The 22,382-nt window shown below is 36.1% G+C and overlaps 1 protein-coding gene and 1 long non-coding RNA gene across 2 annotated transcripts in view; both read left to right on the top strand.

The window, feature by feature from the left end:
* The window catches only part of LOC143236165 (uncharacterized), a 53,869-nt gene that overhangs the window by 541 nt on the left and 30,946 nt on the right, over window positions 1-22,382 (top strand). The window lies entirely within an intron of this gene.
* On the top strand, window positions 442-15,023 carry LOC143236166 (ornithine decarboxylase-like). Its single transcript, XM_076474449.1, has 8 exons — window positions 442-531; window positions 2,160-2,255; window positions 3,451-3,623; window positions 4,379-4,513; window positions 5,530-5,695; window positions 6,011-6,158; window positions 7,241-7,362; window positions 14,937-15,023. Exons 1-8 carry the CDS (start codon window positions 442-444, stop codon window positions 15,021-15,023), a joined length of 1,017 nt encoding a protein of 338 aa, XP_076330564.1.

Below are 22,382 nucleotides of genomic sequence, written 5' to 3'. Positions count from 1 at the left end.
TAACAAATAAAAGCAGTTTTTATTTAACACTTGAGACTGAAGTTTGATATGTTAGTCAGTGTGTTAAATCCCATGCATCAACATTTATACCATATTGTGTGTTTGAACATAACGACCAATGAAGAAATCTTTATATCAGGTTATAAGACTTAATTTAGATATTTTCTGTAAGCTGTCTTCCCGAACGATAAATTGTATGTAAAACACTCCCTTGTCTTAACCCTAGTTTTATAGTTTAATACGTTTAGAATAACTTAACACAATAAAACACAATACCCAAAGTTACTTTCGCTAACAAGTGGGGACTGTTTTTTGCTAACCAATTTTAGCTGCTGTTGTCCAGAATTAGCTTTTCTTAGCTCATTACACTGTATTTTTATTGTTCTCTCTCTCTCTACGTAAATATAGAGCTTTCAATCGAAGAACCTGTTGCGTAGAAACATGGAGTTCACAACTTCAAACTCGCCATCTGAAGAAATCTACTTGGACATGACCACTAACGAACTAGCTTGTAAAATTACAGAAGATAAAGTAAGAAACCCTCAGTTATGTATATTCTAATTCAACTAAACATAATGTTTCAATAATGATGTAATACAGGTGGGGACTAACTTTTTCTTATTTCAAATTTCATATCTTACCATAATTGAATTTCTGAGATCTTTCGAACTGGCCTGAAGGTAAAATGTACTTACCGTCCATAAATAATAGTATTTTAGCTGTAGTACATACAGAAATAATTTTAACCATTGTATTAAGTTTCAGGTATTTCAAACGTAATATTCAACCCAATGTTTAAGAACCTTAAAACATTTAGAGATTAAACCAATATCTGAATATAAAGAACTTAAATCAATAAATAGAGTTAGGTTTAAGTTAAGTAAATACTGATCAAGACTTATTGTTGATCAAACTTTTTTCTGGTCTCTCAGTGATAAGAGAGGAATAAAACATAAGATTAGTTTCATGTAGAAAGTTAAGTAGCTTCAACCTCTAGGTTCACTTGAACTTTAAGTAGTTTAAACCTGTAAGGTCACTAAAAATCTAAGTAGCCTCATTCTTGATGTATCTGAAAAAGGCTGGTATGGGTAATAACACTGTTTTTGATAAGGAGAGAAGAACGTTTTGACCTTTCGAGATCATATTCAGTTTAAGAGAGAGAATATGAGTGTGTCCGTTGACGGTGTGTGTTTTCTTATAACAAAGCCACATCGGGCTATCTGCTGAGCCCACCGAGGGGAATCGAACACCTGATATAAGCGTTGTAAATCCGTAGACATACCGCTGTACTGGCGGAGGCACCGTTGACGTCCACATGCCTTTCATTCGTAATGCAAGTGAAGGAAAGAGTAACTTCCTAATCTGTAGGTTTCAAGTGGTCATTACATAACTTTACCACCTTGTGCATTTTAATAATTTTTGTTACAATTAAAGTATTTTATTTTGTTTGTCTTGTTTTATTTTATTTTTTTAGAAGTTCAAAGAATACCTAACTTTATTAACTAGTTTGAAAGGTAAAATATATAAACCACATACACGTGTCTAGCTTCTATTAAAGTTCGTGTAGGCTAGCAAAATTCAGCTTTGTTCTCTGGTTTTCTTTAGGAAAGAAAGTGAAGAACCATTGCTAATCGCAAACTTAGATGAAACATTAAATAGGTTCAATATGTGGCGTCATCTCCTTCCTCGTGTTGAAGTATTCTTTGGTAAGTCTTTTTAATTCTAACTTGTATATTGTATTATACCATAGCCAATTTTTAGCAAACGTTTAGTAGATTAAGTTATTTGTCGTGTCTATTTAATGATCATATGACCTTTCTCTGTATTATAAAGACGTATAACCAGTAACTGATTCATCTTAATCTGTCTTGTTATAAAAATAATAAAGTGTGTGTGGGGATAAGGGCTAAAAAGTAGTTTTAATTAGATGGAAATTGATTTCTTGTTATGAATGTGTCGTAGCAATTTAATTGTTAAGCATAAAACTTGTTAACGGGATATTTGTGATGTGCCCAACGCTAGTATCGAAACGTGAACGTCAACGTTTAAACCCTCAGATTTCCCTCTAAGCTACTAGTGTTATCACAGATATCTCAGTTTAATAAGAATATTTTAAATTGTTATTCGTTTGTTTTCCTCTTCTCGAACTCACACGTTAGGTATTTGTTTCCATTACAGCTATGAAGTGCTGCGATGACGTTGTTCTTCAAAGAATGCTGGCTACTTTAGGTTCCGGTTTCGATACTGCGAGTATGGTAGGCTATTTACCTGCGTTAAGAATTTTACATTTGGATGATAAATACAAGTGTTTAATATCGGATTGACCCTCGTATTATAAAGTCTTAAAAAGCAAGCATGTTCAATGATAGCAGTGGATCCTTCGACCCGCCGGTTGTGAATCCAGTGCTCTAACCACAATCCATTCTATGTCCAAACAGCTAACATAAGTTTATGAAAAGATGTTATCTTGTTTATGAGATGCAAAAATGCGTCATAACAGAAAACGACTTTGAACAAAAAGTGAAGAATTATAGTTAGGGATGCGAGACTTAAATAACTAACACAGATTGTGGTTAAAACACTTACTGCGTGTCTATACTTGTATATTGTTTATGTGATCGAATAGGGTAGTTTATTCATCCACAGATACCGCGTATATGGAAAACCAGTAATCCTTTTTTTTTGCTGTTTTTCGATTAATCTTTATGTCTGTAACACTGTGTCAAGTTTTGTAAGGCTGGATTCTTATAGTAGTTATCTGTGTCTTGATGGCTAGAAGTTTCAACGACTAATAAATAACACCACAGTTCACTTCTTTTAAAATAATGCAGTAAAAACAAATCAAACGTATATACACATGTCCTATACACTATTGATTGTCCTTAGCTTTTAATTATTCTGTCGTTTTCAAAGCTCAGTAACTTTAGACCACAATTAACAAGACAATTTATCTTTCGTAACGTATTATTACAATACAGGCTGTGATAAGTTCACTTTGAAAACAGACACCAGAACACCTTTATCATTAAACTCATTATCACGCAATGTAGAACTTTATTTAAACAATGATTTTTCGACATGTTCTTATATCCCGACAGACGTTTAGAACAACGATTAAACATGAAAACTGCACCTTATATAAGCTATTTATCTTTAGATTAAATTTAAACCAAAACAATTGGGTATATCTAACATTCAATAACCATTGGATTGTCAGGTGTATAATAGTTCAAGATGACAATTATATAGAAAGTGTAAATAAACGTACATACTTTTCAATACAGAATAAACAATCTCGTTCTCTCTTATGCTTTTATCTTACTCTGTACAGTTTACCTAGAACTCAGTGTAATATTTAACGGTAATTAAACCAAAATTTACTTTCGTCTTTAAATTCTCACCATTGATAAGAGAGTGACGATTGGATTAGATTTTTCCACTATTTTTCAGCGTGAAATTGAACAGTTGTTGGAAATTGGAATCAATCCATCTAAGATTCTTTTTGCAAACACTGTGAAATTCCGAACGCACATAAAGTTTGCTGCGTCAGTGGGCGTTCACTTGATGACATTCGACTCTGTGGAAGAATTGCTGAAAATTCATGAGTGTGATTCGGAGGCCAGGTGTGTTTAATTTTCCAACATTTTTTTTTCTAGAATATTTCACGGGAGTAATACTTATATCTTACAAAGCTTGGAATATGAACGGATATGTTTGTTTATTTCATGTTTCTGGTTGTTGCACAACCCTAAACGAGAGCTTTGTGCGCTAACAGCCCATATTTTAGACCGATAGGAGAATTCACCTAGGATAATCGAACCGCTAATTTTAGCGTTGTAAATCCGTTCACTTACCGTTGTACAAGCAGGGGACAAAAGTACACACAAAAATTTTCCAATTTGTACACGAGTTATCTGTCCTTCATCAATTCATACAATAATTAGAAGAATTTCCTTAAGAGAGTTGGAAGAACCAAAATTGAGTCAATAAAACCGATGTTTCTGCTTTAAGATTAGTTTGGTTGAGAACTTCACAAACACAAATGTGAAAATAAACTAAATATTTCCGTACAACGTGGATACCCATTATGACGTCATACTTGTAAGGAAATATTTTTATGTAGGAATCAAAATAGCTGTGAGCATAAAGGTTAAGAAATTATTTATATATTTTAAAGAGTAATTTGAAATGAGGAAATATGTAATTATTTTACCTGTAATAATTTAGCTTTAACTGAAGATAAGATTAAGTATTAGCGTTAATAAATATTACATAACTTATAAAATCACTATATAAACCCTATATAGTATTGAATTTAAATTTCATTGTAAAAAATAAACTGAAACCTATAAACGTTGCCTTTGATATATAATTCCAGATTAATTGTAAGGATTCAGCCTCTTTTGGAATCTGTTGCAATTCCGTTTGGAAATAGGTATGGTTGTAGCCCTAGGGAAGCTTGTCATCTGGTACAGAAGGCACGTGACCTCAATTTGGTTGTTGAAGGAATATCGTAAGTACAACATCGTACTTAGTCATTACTGGAAATCATACATATAGTTCTGGTGAAAAAAACGATTTATTCATTGATAGGTTGTTTAAGCAGATTATTCTTAAAAAAACTAAGTTGAATAGACGACAAGAACCTGTTGTAGAAATACAAATGTAAAGGACGACGTTTCGCATGTCTTCTGTCTTTCGTCTACAAGTAAGGTTGTAATAACAACAATAATATTGGTCAGGAATTTCGGTATGAGATCCACAGAAGTTAAACCACGGGGATCTCCGAGAGCGCTCATAGGCTTTAGCTTCTCTACTCCCCTGTAGTGTGGCGTGGGCTGTACTTTAAGTATTGCAAATCAAAAAACACAACATAACCATAGCAAATACCCAGATACTAAGTGGGGAAACATATAAACATACGCAAAATCAAGAAGCCCTAGTTATACAACAAAATTGAACCAACATAAAGGAACACCTTTATACCTATAATAATTAGTAACCTAATATCTAACTGTAACGCCCCCTACAATCTCGTACCCGTTTATACTTTCGTCCCTAAGACGTGCTCGGCAATGTCAGGTGAAACTCTCTCCTATTATTCGTTGGTAAAAGAGTTTTACCAAGAGTTGGCGGTGGGTGGTGATGACTAGCTGTCTTCCCTCTAGTCTTACACTGCTAAATTATGAACAGCTAGTACAGATAACCCTCGAGTAGCTTTGTGCGAAATTCAAAAACAAAACAAACTCTCCTGTTAATCAGAAGATGACCTGAGACGGTAGAAACGTTGTTCTCTACTTGTCAATACAAGTGTTAATGCTCATACCAGCTGTTCTCAGATACATTTTTTGTTTTGTCTTTTTTTTTGCAATTGGAATTATAGTATATAATTAACACGTTGATTGTATATAAGTATATATATTAGGTCGAAAATTCCACAATACAAGATGCATCTTGATAGTTTATAAAAATATTTATTAATATTTTAATTTTCTAACAGCTACATTATTTTGTGTAATTTTTACATAGGTTTCATGTAGGTTTCATATGCAAGAATCCTAAATGTTATGTAGAAACAATAAAAGCAGCTAGGTGGGTGTTTGACGAAGTCTCGAAGATTGGAGTGAAGATGTCTTTGTTAGACATTGGTGGTGGATATCCCGGCTCCAGAGATAGCCTTAATTGTTTCAGAGAGGTATGTGACTGTATTCTGTTTATCACTATATAACTAAGTGTTAAGCCTAACAACGAAAATTGGTTGAGTATATAACTATATAAATACTCACATTTTAACGTGTTACTTAACGAAGAAGTATGTTGCTGTTAATAACTAATTGTTGTTCTCCTTATCTACCAGGTGGTCTGTAACTCTCAGAAGAAAAACAAGAAACATTCTATACATTAGAGCTAACAGGCAGCTTCCTATACGAAATAGTGAATCAACGTACTTAGAACAATATAATTTCAAACTTACAGAGAAGTTTTACAAACATCTAGTTTATTTCTATAGATCGCTGCAGCAATAAGAGAAACTCTTGATGAATGTTTTCCACCGTCTTCTGGAATAAGAGTGATTGCTGAACCTGGTCAGTATATGGTAGCTGTGGCCTTCAATCTCTACTGCAAAGTGATTCTGGTGAAAAACAAGGCAAACTCAGGTAACGTTAATAGATGGAAACTATAGTAATCGGTTTAGAAAACACGTTAAAGTACAAGGAAAATTTTATTGTTAAACCTGACAGTTTCAGATGATGTCTCTAATGTCACTCAAGTCACTTGTATCATTTTATACCGAAAAGCAACTCGTATATATTATCAACGAGTTCTTTGTTGCCGCGAAAATGCTCTACTTTTCTTTCGTCTGGTACAGTACGGTTAAAATCTGAAATAAAATAAAACCGTAATAGTTCTGATTTTAAGAAGTTTAACGTTTCAATATATTTGTGTAATACACATAAAGGCTTTTGTTTGGCAGTATAACATGAAATGTGCAACAAATTTCTTGGAAGTCATTGATTGTTCTATATCTTCTAATTACCTAACCAGTCAATAGTATTTGCAACCACGAAACCTTTGTTTGACTCTTTGAACAGAATGAAACTAACCAGAGTTTTTCCTTTCCTGTTGCCTTCTCTCCAGGTACATTGATTTGTACTCTACGACTATGTGTAACAGGGGATTACATATAGTCCGAACACACTAAGTAACCATAAATAAAAGATTTACACAGTTCTTTTATCTTACCACAAATATTTCTTATACTAACATCATTCCGAGAAGATTGGAGTTACTGAAACGTTACCAAAAGCCAAAGAAATCGAGTCTGATGATAGTCTTAGATTTTTTTTGTTCTAACGATATTAGTTTAGTTTTATGTATATCTTGTAACAATAGCAATAGAACCCCGTTAATAACAAAAAATAATGGGCTATCTAACCACAATACTGAAAGTTTCAAGTCAAGTGGTAGCCCTAAATTCCCACCAATTGTCATCTTTAGAAGCGACAAATAAAGGATTGTCTCGTTAGCAATGTTTCGATTTTATAAACAATGGTCTCACGTAAAACATTCTTTAAGAGTGGTAAAAAACATACAACTTTGGTAATGGTGACTCGTACAATACCTTCTACAATGCATATAGAAATTTAGTAAACCCTATAACATCAAAACCACATACGATGTGTGTAATTTTAATTTATTGACATTTTACTAACATCTTACAGTTATAATTATTTTTCAGCTACATTAGCAGAAGGTGAAGTCTGTTCTTCTGAAACTGATGTTCACATTACTGATAGTAAACATGGAACGTTTTCGTGCAATGTTTACCATCACCAAGATATCAAGATTCTTCCTCTAGTGGTAAGTCAAAAACCTAACACTATATAAATATTAAAATACAATTTTTCTACAACGAGTAATAACATACTACAAATAATAGTTATAAACGAATTTTAAACAAGTTAATCAAAGATAATTAATTAGATAAGTTCGGAGCTATCGTTTTATAAATTGTAACGTTCGGAAATCAGAATTATTACTTTTATGCATCACCTATTGACGATAATTGTAACTAATGTAGCTAGCCTAGATCGTTGTATAGCTTCCCTATAAAACGTGCAAAACAAATGAAACCTAGAGATAAACAATTATCGATTGAGTCAGAGAATAGAATTAATATACGTTAATGAAAAAATAAAATTTTGTTTTAACCTTAATGGGAAGTGAATGCTTCGGTTCGCCAATTTCTTCTTCATTTGTATTGTTTATATTGCCTTCAAGTGGCACAGAGGTACGTTTGCAAACCTATAACGCTAAAAAAATCAGATTTAGATACCAGTTGTGGGCAAAGAACAGATGGGCCATCGTGTAGTTTTGTGCTAAACTTTAAACAAACAGCTCTTTATTACAATAACTTTCTGCATGTCAGTTTCAAGACAGAAACATGAAATTAGACAAGTAATTTGGTTTAGTTTGTTTTGAATTTCGGTCAAAGCTGCACGAGGACTATCTGCGCTAGCCTTCCCTAATTTAACAGTGTAAGGCAAGAGGGAAGGCAGCTAATCATCACCATTAACCGCCAACTCCTGAGCTACTCTTTTACCAACGAATAGTGGGATTGACCGTAACATCATAACACCCCCCAAGACAGAAGGGGCACACATGTTGAATATGACGGAGATTCGAACCCTCGACCATCAGATTACGATGCCTTAACCACAAGACAACGCCGGATCACGACTAGTAATAGCCTGGATCTCTAATTCCCTTATTTACAAGAACTCTTAATCCATATTATCATGGTACTTCAGACAAGGAAAAGTCTCCGGATACTAACGGGTAGTTCAAACGGATAGTTCAAACAGCAGCGTTTTAAAACGCATCAAAAAGTTCAATGGTCATTAAAAACCTAAAAACTTTATCAAGTTGGACAGTGTTATCATCACCAATAACACTGTCCAATGTCACAGACAAACCCTGGAACAGAACATGTTTAAAATAGTGCCGTCGTTGAGAGTCGTAACGATGGTAGGAAAGTAAAATGTGGCTTTCAGTAATTTGAGTGCTACACAAACTACACACTGGTGCAACAGTTCTAGATAAAAGAAAACGATGAGTTAAAAAACTGTGACCAATGCGAAGTCTAGTTAGAACAACTTCCTCCTTCCAAACCTGATGGAAGCTAGATGGCCAAAGCCCAATATAGGGTTTTATTTGAAAAAGCTTGTTGTCACGTTGCTCACTCCAAGTGGACTGCCAGCTGGCACGAAACCGAGCCTTGAATGCAGGACCATAGTCCATGTATGGAATCGACACAGTGGTGATAGTGCCAGAGCAGATAGATTTAGCTGCCGTGTCTGCAAGCTCGTTCCCACGAATACCAACATGGTCTGGTATCCAGAAAAACTGGATAGAAGTAGCAGTTAATGAGATATGGGCCAGTCGGTTTTGAATATCAGCAAGAACAGGGTGTAAACCAACGTGTAGCGATTTCAAGGCTAGTAGAGAACTAAGCGAGTCACTATAAATAGTGCAGTTGGTGTACTGCTCAGCTTCAATATGATCCAGGGCAAGAGATATGGCGTACAGTTCAGCAGTGAACACAGAAGCTATAGAGAGGATTCTGCGCGCAACCACAGAACCGCAGGAAACCATGACAGAGCACACTGAATTATTTGATTTGGTACCATCTGTATAAATTGGAATGGAATGATTGTTTGATTTAATGATTTAATGATGTTCATTAAATAAAAGACAGTAATTCCAATCTGGAGTATCTGCCTTTTTCAGATGACTGAAAGAAAGGTCACATTTCGGGTCTGTTATAAGCCATGGTGGTATGGGCTGACTTGTGGATTCTGCAATGTTATCCAAGGACAGACCCAATTCATCCAACTGTGCCTGGATGCGAAGGCCAAAAGGAGCAATGGCAGATCGTCTGTTCTGAAAAAGTACGATCCGCAGAGGAAGGAAAACACATCCCCAGGTGGGATGCTTTGGTAAGGAATGAAGTTTCAAAGAATATAGTAAAGATAGTTGCAAAGGGTGAAGGTGCAGAGAAGGTTCATGAGATTCAACGTATAAGCTTTGAACTGAAGAGGTGCGAAAAGCCCCAGTGCAGAGTCGAAGTCCTTGGTGATGAATGAGGTCCAGCATCTTTAAAGCCGAGGATCTTGCAGAGCCACAGACCATTGATCCATTGTCGAGTTTTGATCGAATAAGAGCACGATATACCTTTAACATAGAACATCGATCTGCTCCCCAACTGGCAGTAGAGATGACACGGAGGATGTTCAGTACTCTTGTGCATTTGGCCCGTAGCTGCTTTAAATATGGTATAAAGGTCAGCTTACGGCAAAGATAAACCCCAAGAACTTGGTCTCAGGGACCACTGGCAGCAGACCTTCACCGATATGAATTTCAGGATCAGGGTGAATACCCCGTTGGCGGCAAAAGTGCATGCAAACGGTTTTGAGAGAGAAAAATTAAAGCCGTTCGTCACAGTCCACTTCAGTTCACGATTGAGGGCAGTTTGTAGTTGCCGCTCAAAATATCTCATGTTCGACGACTGACACGAGATGTGAAAGTTGTTGACATATAGCCCATTCGCAATAGTAAGAGGAGTTGTTCAGTTATGGCATTTATCTTTATACTGAAAAGTGAGACACTCAAAACAGCCCTGAGGGACTCCAAGTTCCTGTACAAAAGAACGGGAAAGTGTCGAATCCACACGAACTTGGAATCTCCTGTCCATTAAAAAACTTTTAATTAACATGGGTAAATGGCCACGTAACTCATATGTATGGAGGTCTTGCAAAACGCCATACCTCCATGTTGTGTCATAAGCCTTTTCATGTCAAAGAATATTGACACAAGATGTTGGCATTTGAGAAAGGCTTCTCTGATTGATGTTTTAAGTCAAATTAGGTGGTCTGTGGTGGAGTGCTGTCGTCGGAATCCACACTGGGTGGGCGAGAGGAGGTTGTTTGATTCAAGGAACCAAACAAGACGAGCATTAACCATCCTTTCAAAGGTCTTACAGAGACAGCTCATCAAAGCAATTGGATGGTAGTTTGAAGGAATCTTGGGATCTTTCCCTGGCTTAGAGAAAGGTAAAATAATAGCCTGGCGCCTGGCATCAGGATAAACATTCTCCTGCCAGATCTGGTTAAAGACAATTAGAAGGACATCGAGAGAAGCAGGAGATAGATGGTGCAGCATGTCATAGTGTACATCATCGTGTCCAACAGATGTACTGCCAGACCGATGAAGAGCCATTTTCAGTTCCACCAGTGTAAAAGGACAATTATAGTCAAAGAGACAGTCAGTTCGAAAGGATGGCCAAGAAGTTGGAGGAACAAGCAGAAGTGCTAGATACCCGGCAAAAGCTTTCACCTAGAGTATCAGCAATGCTCCGGACATCAGTCACCTCCTGACCATCAGAAAGCAAGATCGAGAGGGGGACAGAATTGTAGTGCCCACTGACCTATCGAATCCTGTCCCATATGACCTTGGAACTGGTGGTAGAAGATATGCTAGTTGTGAACTTAATCCAAAATTCCTTCTGGCTTTGACGTCTTACCCACCTAGCATGTGCACAGGCCCGTTGGAAAGCGACGCGGTTCGAAAGTGTGGGATATCTACGAAAAGTATCCCAGGCCCGTTTTTAGCCCGTGCTAAGTGGCAAGTAGGATTCCACCACGGACGACGATATCGTGGAAAACGTGTCGAGGTTTTAGGAATACACTGAGCAGCTGCTTGTATAATACAGTCACACAGTCGTCTATTTTTGGCTGATTCACGATGGCACGATCAAGTTCTGCGAGAGCAGTGAAAGTGGACCAGTCTGCCTGATCCAGCTTCCACTGGGACACACGGGTAGGGTGGCATCGACCACGGCCAGTCTCTCTCAAAAGTATAGGAAAATGATCACTGTCTAGTGGATTATTGTAAACCCTCCATGAAAAATGGGAGAATAATGAAGGGGTGCAAACTGAGAGATTAATAGCGGTAAAGGACTGGCTCGGTGCATGAAAATAAGTGGAAGAACCAGTATGGAAAAGAGAAAAGGTTGTGATCAAAGAGCATACGCTCTACAGAGCGACCCCTCCCATCAATAACAGCACTTCCCCAGAGGGGATGATGTCCATTAAAGTCCACCAAGAGTAGAAAGGGAGACGGCAACTGTTCAACGAGAGCATCAAGGTCTGATTGATCATATGCCTCTCCAGGGGACAGGTAGAGAGAACAAACAGTAATGGTATGACCCAAAGAAACACGGATGGCTAAGGCCTCCAAGGGTGTGTTGAGTGACAAAGATAGGGTGGGCACATGCTGATCAACTAACAGTGCCACCCCTCCATGTACTCGTCCATCACACAGCCTGTCATTTCTGTACAGAAAAAACTGCCGAATGGTGACTGTATCAGCAGGTTTTAGAAATGTTTCTTGTAAGGAAAGACATACAGGATGGTAGGAAGCAATCAGTGTTTTGATATCATCCAGATTAGAACGTAAACCTCGACAGTTCCATCGTATCAAGGTGGCCATGTTTAATGACGGGTAGGCGAAGTGGCTGGAGAACCATTCTGTTTACGACCACGTGTTTTTTCCTTACTGTCCTTAGTCGGAAGAGGTCTATCAACCTCCATGGATCCTGCCCTGGGTCGATTGGGCAGGTCTTTGTTATTGAAAGGGGATTCCAGTGACTGAGGACGCAAACGAATAATTGTTTTGCCTCTTGGGGTGGGAGAAAATGATGTATCAGAAGAAATGCCTGTATTTGAAACTGAAGGATGTGGATCTTGAGGTTTGTTGGAATGTATGGGTTTTGTTTGTTTGTTTGTTTGTGGAATTTCGCACAAAGCTACTCGAGGGCTATCTGCGTTAAACGTCCATAATTTAGCAGTGTAAGACCAGAGGGAAGGCAGCTAGTCATCACCACCCACTGCCAACTCTTGGGCTACTCTTTTACTAACGAATAGTGGGATTGACCGTCACATTATAACGCCCCCACGGCTGGGAGGGCGAGCATGTTTGGCGCGACGCGGGCGCGAACCGCCACCCTCGGATTACGAGTCGCACGCCTTAACGCGCTTGGCCATGCCGGGCCTGGAATGTATGGGAGGAACAGAGATGGGTGTGGAAGTCAATTCATCAACCTTTTTAACCATGGAGGTCAAAAGGCTTTTCATTTGTTTGAAAACGAATCTCTTGGAGGCGCAGAGAGATCTGTCTGCACTCCCACTGTAGTTGTGGAACAAAGTGCTGCAACATATGTCCGCGATGGAGTGGCGGGCAGCAATTTCCGAGCCTCAGGATAACTAATGTTATGAGTCGTTTTCAAACGCTGCACCTCTTTTTCCTCCAACTATTTTGGGCAAGAACGAAAGTCGGAAGGGTAAGAACCATTGCAGTTGACGCAATGTGAATCCATGTCACATTCATAGGCATCGTGGTTCTTGCCACCACAACGAGCACGTGTCAGGGAACCACGATATGATGTCTTTGAGTGGCCGAACCTCTGACATTGGAAACATCGGAGAGGGTTTGGAATGTATGGCCGTAACCTGCAAATTAGATAACCTGCCTCGATGGTGGCAGGTGCACGTGATGATGTAAATGTCAAAACAAGGGTATTTGTTGGCAGTGTAACTCCATCTTAGCGAGTGGAGATGCGCCTCACTGCAGAAACTCCTTGAGTGGAGAGACCAGCAAGAAACTCCGACTCTGGGATGTTCTTCAAATCCCTCTCAACAATAACTCCTGGTGATGAATTCAAAGTAGCACAAGGTGTAACCGCAACAGGTATATCCCCAATTGCCGTTGAATTCAACAGCAGTTCACTGTGTTGGGTTGTGGATGTTTCAACTAATATGTCTCCAGATCGAAGCTTATTTACTGACTTTGGAGAGCCAACAAGACCCTCTAGTCCCTTCTGGATAAAAAGGGGACATTTTCACTAAAGGTTTTTCTGAAAGAGAATGTAATGTAAAAAAAATGGGGTACGTGCGTTACTTACAGATGTTGAAGATTGCTGCTCAGAGTCTTCTAGACGTGGTCGTTTACCTATTGACTGTTTTTTCACTATTTTATTTAAAATTTTTAAAGGAGGATCCAAAGGGAGCCATACGAGGGGACGCACTACAATGTCATGCAAGGACAATGCAGCAACGCCAGGGTTTCGTGAGCACTATACCCAAACACCAGCATCGTGCATAATGTACACAACACCCGTTGAGAACTTCCAACACTGGTACTTCGTTGACTCTAGCCCAAGTAGACCAGCCGATTGACCCAAGGAGGGCCACCCAAAGGCCATCCGTCTACAGGAATTCAAGGACAAAGTGGTGTGTTAGGGTTGGACCCCTCAACCACCACGTTTCTCTCCTCCCCTTCACGGGTCGCTACGCATGGCACACACGTTGGTGAATGTTTAGATCCCAGAGAAGGTAGCCAGACAAAACAGAACCTCCCCTGGGAGATCCCCTCACCACGTACAGGAATCCACACCGATGAGCCGGACAAAAGACCATAATGTGAACAAAAAGTTATTTGTTACAATAACTTTATGCACGTCAGCTTCAACACAAAAACATAAAATTAGACGACTAATAATAGCACGGATTTTTAATTTCTTTGTTTGCATGAACTACCAATCCATTTTATTACGATGCTGTATATAGCGAAAAGTCTCCGTAAAAAGCCATAACGTTTAAGCACGAATACTAAATCTAATCTTACTTTATTTCACTGGTAAGCCCACCGTGGTAAGATGGTTAGGGCCATTGACTCGTAATCTAAGAGTTACGTTAAAGACTCTCCGTCACACCTAACGGACTTGCCCTTTCAGCCCATCCCCTTAATCGTTGTTAAGAGTAGTTCCAGAGTTCGTGGGTGGTAGCGCCTATCTGCCTTCCTTCTAACCTGACACTGCTAAGTTAGAGACACATAAAATTCAAAAACACTACGGATCACGGGTTCGAATCTTCTTCACTCCAAATATGCTCACTATTTTAGCCGTGGGCGTGTTATAATGTGACGGTCAATCCTACTATTTGTTGTTAAAAGAATAACCTGAGAGTTAGCGATGGACAGTAATAACTAGTTGCCTTCCTCGTGTTACACTGCTCAATTAAAGCAGGCTAGCATATATAGCCCACGTGTGCCTTTGTGCGATATTCAGAAATAAAATTCAATGTAATCTACCAGGTAATCTCTTAAGTAATGTCCAATTTTAGGTTCACAAAAAAAAAACAATTTCACACGCTTTTACTGTTATTTAATCAATAATGTATGTTCAATATTAATTACTTCCTGCCAATGATTCACAAGCTTCTAAATGTCACTTCTATAAAATTCATGGGGTTTGGAGAAAAAGAATGTAGATAGAGTAGTTTTGACATCTTCTTATGTTCCAAGCTCTTTTCCATCAGCATAGTTCTGTAAACTTTGGAATAGCTAACAGTCAGATGGGAAAAAGTCTGAAGAATAAGGAGAATGTCGAAGTTTTCCCCGACTAGTTCTTGAATCTTTGCAGGTGCAATTCTTGTTGTATTATCTTGGTGTAACACAATGTTTATGCTATTGATCAAAGTAGACCTTTTTTCTTCGAGTGCAACATTCAAGCGCTCTACCTTTTGGAAATAGAAGTCTGATGTAATCGTTACAGTGAGTGGAAGCAACTCAAAGTGGATCACACCAACATCCCACCAAACGCATAACAAGAGTTTCCTTGGGTGGTGGTCCATTGTGGGCTGTACTTTAGCCAGTTTACCTGCAATGAATTTTTGTATGCGGCGCTTGACACTTTTATAATATATCCATTTTTATCTCTCGTCATTAACCTATCCAATTTAGGTGAGTTACCTAAAAAAAGTGCAAATGTCCACTCTTACGCTAAGGTTGGCTTCTATCAAATCATGAGGACCCATTTTTAAAAGTTTTGACGCCTTTCCAAGATGTTGCAGATGACGGTGAATTGTTGAAGGGGTTGAATTAAGCTTCTGTGCTAGTTCTTCAATTGTTACAGCACAGTCTTTTTAAACTCATAAAGTATTATATGCCTGATGTGCTCCTCAGACGGATCAATCTTCATAAGGGTTTATTTGATTAATGATCTGAAAAAGTGGAGTTCGGTTAGTTTCTTTTACATGACTGATCATTTTTATACACATCCTACTACATATTTTAGTCATTAAAGCCTTCTACAAAGAGAGAAATGACGATGTACATTCTGTATTAAATTTTGGAATATTACTTATAGGATGTCCTGATATATATATAGAACCAATACTGATACAGACTCTTACTTGTTTTAACCCTATTAGAAAAATTAGTCTATAATTAATACTGTAAACTGCCTTTAATTTTAATTCATCGTGTTTGCTTCGTTTAGTTTTGTTTGTGCATTTGTTGTTTGAATTTCCAAATATATTGTTAATTAATGAAAATTATTATTTTTTTATTACTGGATGTTGTCGAGCAACAACATTGTTGTTTTTGCATTTCAAATTATTTAGTTTTAATTTCATTACTATTTTAGAAACAATTTCAAAATAGATTCTTATAACAATATCAAACTCGTAGCAATTATTATAAAGTAAGCGACAGTAAAAAATATAATGTCAGCCCAGAACTCGTAGAAACTAATCAAATTTATATCACGCAGAACTCCAATCAAAAACACCAGCGATTAACCCGAGTTTTAGGCCCAACTTGTGATCCGAGGGATATCATATTTGATCAGGTCCTCTTACCAGATATAAAGAAGGAGAATGGATATGTTTTGAGGGCATGGGTGCCTATAGTGTTTCTTTTTCGAAACGTTTCAACGGTTTTAATCCACCTCTGATTAAGTACATCATCAGTAGTAAAACCAGGTAAGAACCGTTTAGTATAGGATATTTTTCTTTTGGTTTGATATATCTGAAAACTTAAAATAAGCTAGAAGTTCTGTTCAATTACGTTTTTTCATATTTTAATAATTTATTTTCCAGTTGGGTAACTGTTTTCTTAGTAACAATTTCAAATGTAACACAAAGTTTCCTGACAATTAACTATATAAGCATCATAAATTAATAGGAGTTAGTCATTACAAGAAACACTGATGTAGCGTTATGTTAACAGTCCTCTTTACTTAGCTGTATGGAAGATGAAATTAAGTGAAATGAGGTAAGGTCACTCAATTTCATGTAAACCTAAACTCCATTAGAATGTACTAGCAGAAATTTCAACTGTTTGTGCTTACAGTAAGTAATCGTATTATTCATATTTCATTGAAAAAATGAAAGAAGTGATCATCTTCCATGTATATATATATATACATACACACACAAGTTTGTTATGACGAAAAACAAGTCAAATCAAAAATAAAGTAAAAATTAAAATACGCTGCGCCAATTTAAAGGATCCCTGGGTACAAGATATAATATAGAATATAAAATGTATCCTAGGTGGGGATACACCGTCTATCAGTTTTAACCTCCATTCGCCAGTCTTACATAAATAAATAAAATAAAATAAAGGAATAGTAATAGAAATTAATATTATAAATACAGAAATATAAACTAGGAGAGCGAGATGTGGGTATTCAAGCTCACAACGTCCCACATCTGTATCAACCTTGTCTGCTTGCAACCAGTTGTGGGAAAGTGACTGCTCTTCAAAATAAAGTAAATAAGAAAAAGAAAAAAATTGAGAAATAAAAATAAGAACTACCATTTGGTGGTAATTAAGTTAACTAAACTTACCTCTTAAAATTAGCATACCAGCCCCCTTTATGGTAGAAAGGCACTAATTGGTAGCCCAGTAAAATAATTATAATAGTATGAAGGGCTCCATCCAGTTATCTAAATTATCTAGTATAACACCCAACCACCACTCATTACGTCTTCTGTAACTATTATGCTCTGAATAAGTCTTTATACGCAGTAGGTGTACATCCGCATAAAATAGTGCCATGTTGCTAAATCACCTGATTCACAACTAAAAATAGTTATTAGAAATGTTTAGTAAAATTTCTCTAATTTTCACTTCTTTATAATTATTTAATACATTCTCAATATTTGTTACAGAATAGTTTAATAATTATATTTAAAGTTTCTTTATTAAATCCATTAACTATTAAATTGTTATCATTATTTCAACATTATTAACAAAATATTCTACTTTATTGCAAATGTTACAATATCTGAATAATTGCGAAGTTGTAATGTTTATAACAAAAAGGTATGGTATGTTACCATTAAAAAAAGTGGTTAACCATATATTAAAAAGGTAAAATATTTTTAATAAAAAATATTTACATTGATATTCTTATCAATTATTCTAATTTCTAAATCTAAATAATGTGTATTAGATAATGAAGTATTTTTAATTCCTAATTCTACTGGATAAATAGCGATAATAATAATATTAATTTCAATATTATTTATACTAATTAAATCATAATATGTCTGTGAGTTAAAATAAAATGTCTGGGTTTATGTAGTTTTCAATGAATCTCTTCTCCTGAAAGTGAAGATACACATTTGCTATACACGTAGAATAGTTAGCTCCCATTGGAACTTTTATTACTTGTTTAAAAACCTGGTTATTGAAAAATATATAATTATTGTAAATACAGAGTGTTAATATGTCTTTTATGTTTTAGAGGTAATATTTTTCTTCCGGTTTAATAAAAAGAACAGAACTGTTCTGTATTATTACAGAACTGTTGTAATAATGAATTTGAAACAAAGATTAAATCGTTTAATGGAATTGTGTTGTAGAATGTGTGAACTCAAATGTTTGAATATTTATTTGTTCTCAATTTCTCAGATATTCTAAAATGGTTTGATTATTTTTTATTATTTTGTCAAGTAAAATATTAAGTAATTTATTCAATAAAATGGCCAGTTGCTTAATAATTGTTGTTGTTGAATTATAAACAAATTACACTTCATCAATCTTGTTTTTTAACTGATGAAGTAAAAACCTGTTTTAATTTACTTAAATCAGCGTTAATATTTTCTACCCTGCATAGCCAGGTGGTTAAGGCCTTCGACTCGTAATCCGAGGGTAGCAGATTCGAACCCCGGTCACACCAAATGTGTAGCCCTATCAGCCGTGGGGTACTATAATGTCGCGGACAATCCCACTATTCGCTGGTAGAAGAGTAACTCAAGAGTTGGCGGTGGGTGGTGATGACTAGCTGCCTTCCCTCTTGACCCACACTGCTAAATTAGAGAAGGCTAGCGCAGATAGCCCTCGTGTTGCTTTACGCAAAATTCAAAACACACAGTTAATATTCTTTAAATATTTGGTGGGACGTAGTGTACAGGAAACTCATTCCATCAAAACGATTCAAAATTTAAAATGTTCGTATATATTATTCATACGAACTATAATGTTTAATTTATTTAAAAGGGTACCGTTTAGTGAAAATAAGAGGGAATTCTCAATAGCAGCGGCGTTTGAAATTCCTTTATGCAAGATTAGAGTAAATTAATGCGTGAGGCCTTTCATACTTTCCTTGTGCGCCATCAATACCCAGAGTGGGGCACACTATGCCAGTTTCGTGTTATTACTCATTAGAAACTCTATCAGACAAACCTCATATTGAAATTATTTTGGCAGAATTGGAAACAAATTTCAAGATGAAATTTTTTTTACTGAATGAAATTGTAAAACGATTAATAATGGGTCAACTTGGAACAGCAGAACCACCAAGAAATAGACTAGCAACAAGTCATGTCACTTAATAGATGAGAATTCATGAACGCATACGTCAGTGACAAAACCTGTTCGCGAGTTAATGATGACAATAAGAGAGATCATTAAAAAGGATTTCTGTCTGGAAAAGCCACACAAACTGAACACAATCTCCTTCCATTGTATATCCATTATCTCATCTCATACATCAAAGAGCTGACAATGAAATAGGTTTTTGCTTTTCCATATGAAGACGTAACAGTAATGTCGCGATGGAATTATTGTGAATTTACATTCAATTAAACAATTGAAAATCAAACTGTCATACAATGGTTGTACTGCAACAGATGGGTAATGGAAAGTATACAAGGAGCAATGTTGCTCTTTGGATAAGAAAGTCTTACGATGAATACTTTGTAATGGAAAGTGTGTTCCAGAGCTGTGGTGAGCTCACAGTCGACAGATAACCTAAAAACTGGTGTCATTAGTTGTGTCGATTTGTTTTGTTTGTTTGTTTTCTAATTTCGCGTAAAGCTACATGAAGGGTATCTGCGCTAGCTGTCTCTAATTTTGCAAGATGTTTCCAGTATGAAAGTTGCTTAAACCGATATTTACGATAGGTTTATTCATACCTCTACCAATCAGATGATTAGAGAAACTTTGGAAAGAAATGTCGGTATTGAGCTCAGTTTGATTTTAGCTTGATAAACTGGTTTAATTCATCGATTGTTGTTCTTGTATGGATTTTATAGCTACAAATTGAGTTTCGCACTTGATGTGTAAAAAATGTATAAATTCACTATTTTATATATAGATGTTGTATGCACGTGCACCTTTTAATCAACTTGTATGTTCTTTAGGCACCAGCTGGAGAAACAATGTAAGAATAGAGTTTTTATAGAAACAATGAACTTTTGCCAGTTGTAGAACAAACTTCGTCATAACCGTTTTATGAAGTAAACGTGAAGAAAATGAAATGGTATTTGAAATACAGTAAGGACGTGTGTTATAATAATGTGTAATATTTCTAAACATTTCTTACTGCAGTGTTTTTTCTTTTCTGCGATAAATCTGAAAAACATGTTATATACGTTTATATTTATTTATTTTTAGCACTGAGACAAGGGTTAAGATAAAAAGGGTTCAGTTATGGCTTACATTTGTTTGTAGAGTTTGCGTTCTTGATGTGATAAAAATATCTTTATATTTATTGTGATAACAATATATACTTATTGTATTTATTGAATGTACGATAATCATATGATAATCACTGGATCCATGAACAGTGTCTAATGTTCATGATATTATAGTTTTCTTAGTAACTTTAAAGTTTATGAAGATGATTTTGTTTAATTCTACGATTGTAACTTAACTACATGTGATTATTTCAAAAAGTATAATAAAATGAATCCTAATAAGCTGTATAAAGTTATAAAAACAACATTTGTTGTTGAGGATGGCCTGAATCTTTTCTGGTGCTGAACAAAAATCTAATCAATTTTGAAAGAATAAGACAGAACACATTAGAAACTAAATTTCGTTACATAATTTAATGTCAGTAATGCACATAACAAAATGCTTCTGGAAAAGATCATTTCCTTTGTGCACGATTACCAAATCTAACCTTACTTGTATTACTGATACGCTTGGCGTGACCAGATGGTTAAGGTGCCCGTCACACCAAACATGCAGGCCCTTCCAGCTGTGGGGGCGTTATATTGTGACGGCCAATCTTACTATTCGTTGGTAAAAGAAAAGCCCAAGAGATGGCGATCCATGGTGATGACTAGCTGCCTTACCTCCAGTGTTACACTGTTAAATTAAGGACAGATAGTGCAGCTTCTACGCGAAATTCTAAAACAAAATAAGCAAACCATGTCACTGGAATTTTACGAAAATTTGTCATATCTTCTTTAGATAAAACTTCCAACGTTGTCAACGATCAAAACATATTCGTCTCGATATTGTATAAGCTATGGCTCCTGTGTTATGTAATAATACAAATAATAAATAAATAAAGCAAACATTAGGTTTGTTTGGAAATACTGCTGATCTTTCACATATTTTTATAAAATATGCCCGTTACACAAATTTATTTGGCACCCTGGTTGGTGTTAAATTCTGCCAAATTATATTATTGTAAAATATCAATACCGTTTAGCCTTTACAAATGTGTGTTGATTATAATTAAATTCCACCTAATTTCTTTCTATGAGAGAAACTTTCATCAGTTTCATAGCATGACCTATTGTTGATTCAGTAGAGCCGTCTATAAACTCTTATATGAGTTGTCACAAGTTTCTGTTTACCATTCATCAAGGATTCTGCAAGTATCTGTTGGCCATTCATCAAGGATTCTGCAATTATATGTTGACCATTCATCAGGGATTGTGCAAGTACCTGTTGACCATTCATTAAATTTCTACTATGGAGTTTAAGCAGTAGATCACCCTCTAATTGAACGATATTGACATATTGTTGAGGAATCAAGCATATCAATATTATATTAATGTTATATTAAAATTATATCAATGTTATATTAATGTTATATTAAAATTATATCAATGTTATATTAATGTTATATCAATGTTATGTTAATGTTATATGCTACACATGATGTAATATTTCCACCCATTTTCACTACAGCTCCCAATGTTTTAATAGACTTCCTGCTTGTAGATAATCCTGCAGGCTACAGATTCTGTTTTCCCATTTGGTATATTGCATGTCCAGAGATTGTCCTTCAGGCTACACACTCAGTTTCCTCTTGTGAGAGACTGAGTGTCTGTAGATAATCTCACAGGCTACAGACACAGTTTTTTCTTGTGATATACTGTCTGTCTGTAGATAGTCCTATAAGCTACAGACACAGTTTCTTTCCTTCATAAAATGATATGTCTTCTCTCTTTTAAAAATTATCTGCAGTGTTATCAGAAAAACCAATGTCAAAGTTGTTTGTAAGAACGTTAATATCGTAGACTACTTTAGACCAGTTACTTGACTGTAAGATATAAGCTTTACTGGGAGCTGTTAAAACGCCATATACGCATTTATATAGGCTTAAATACCATAACGTAATTTTACTTTGACGCCTAAGTTTGTATTATATCGTGTCATTGTTTGTATTGAGACTCTCTGAAGAAAAGTAAGTAGGTTCGAAGGTTCCGCGTACGCTGTTGTAAATAAAA

Source organism: Tachypleus tridentatus, chromosome 13 (genome assembly GCF_004210375.1).
Source record: "Tachypleus tridentatus isolate NWPU-2018 chromosome 13, ASM421037v1, whole genome shotgun sequence".
Lineage (NCBI taxonomy): Eukaryota > Metazoa > Arthropoda > Merostomata > Xiphosura > Limulidae > Tachypleus > Tachypleus tridentatus.
The sequence above is the reverse complement of the archived record's forward strand: the minus strand, read 5'-3'. Positions and strand labels throughout refer to the sequence as shown.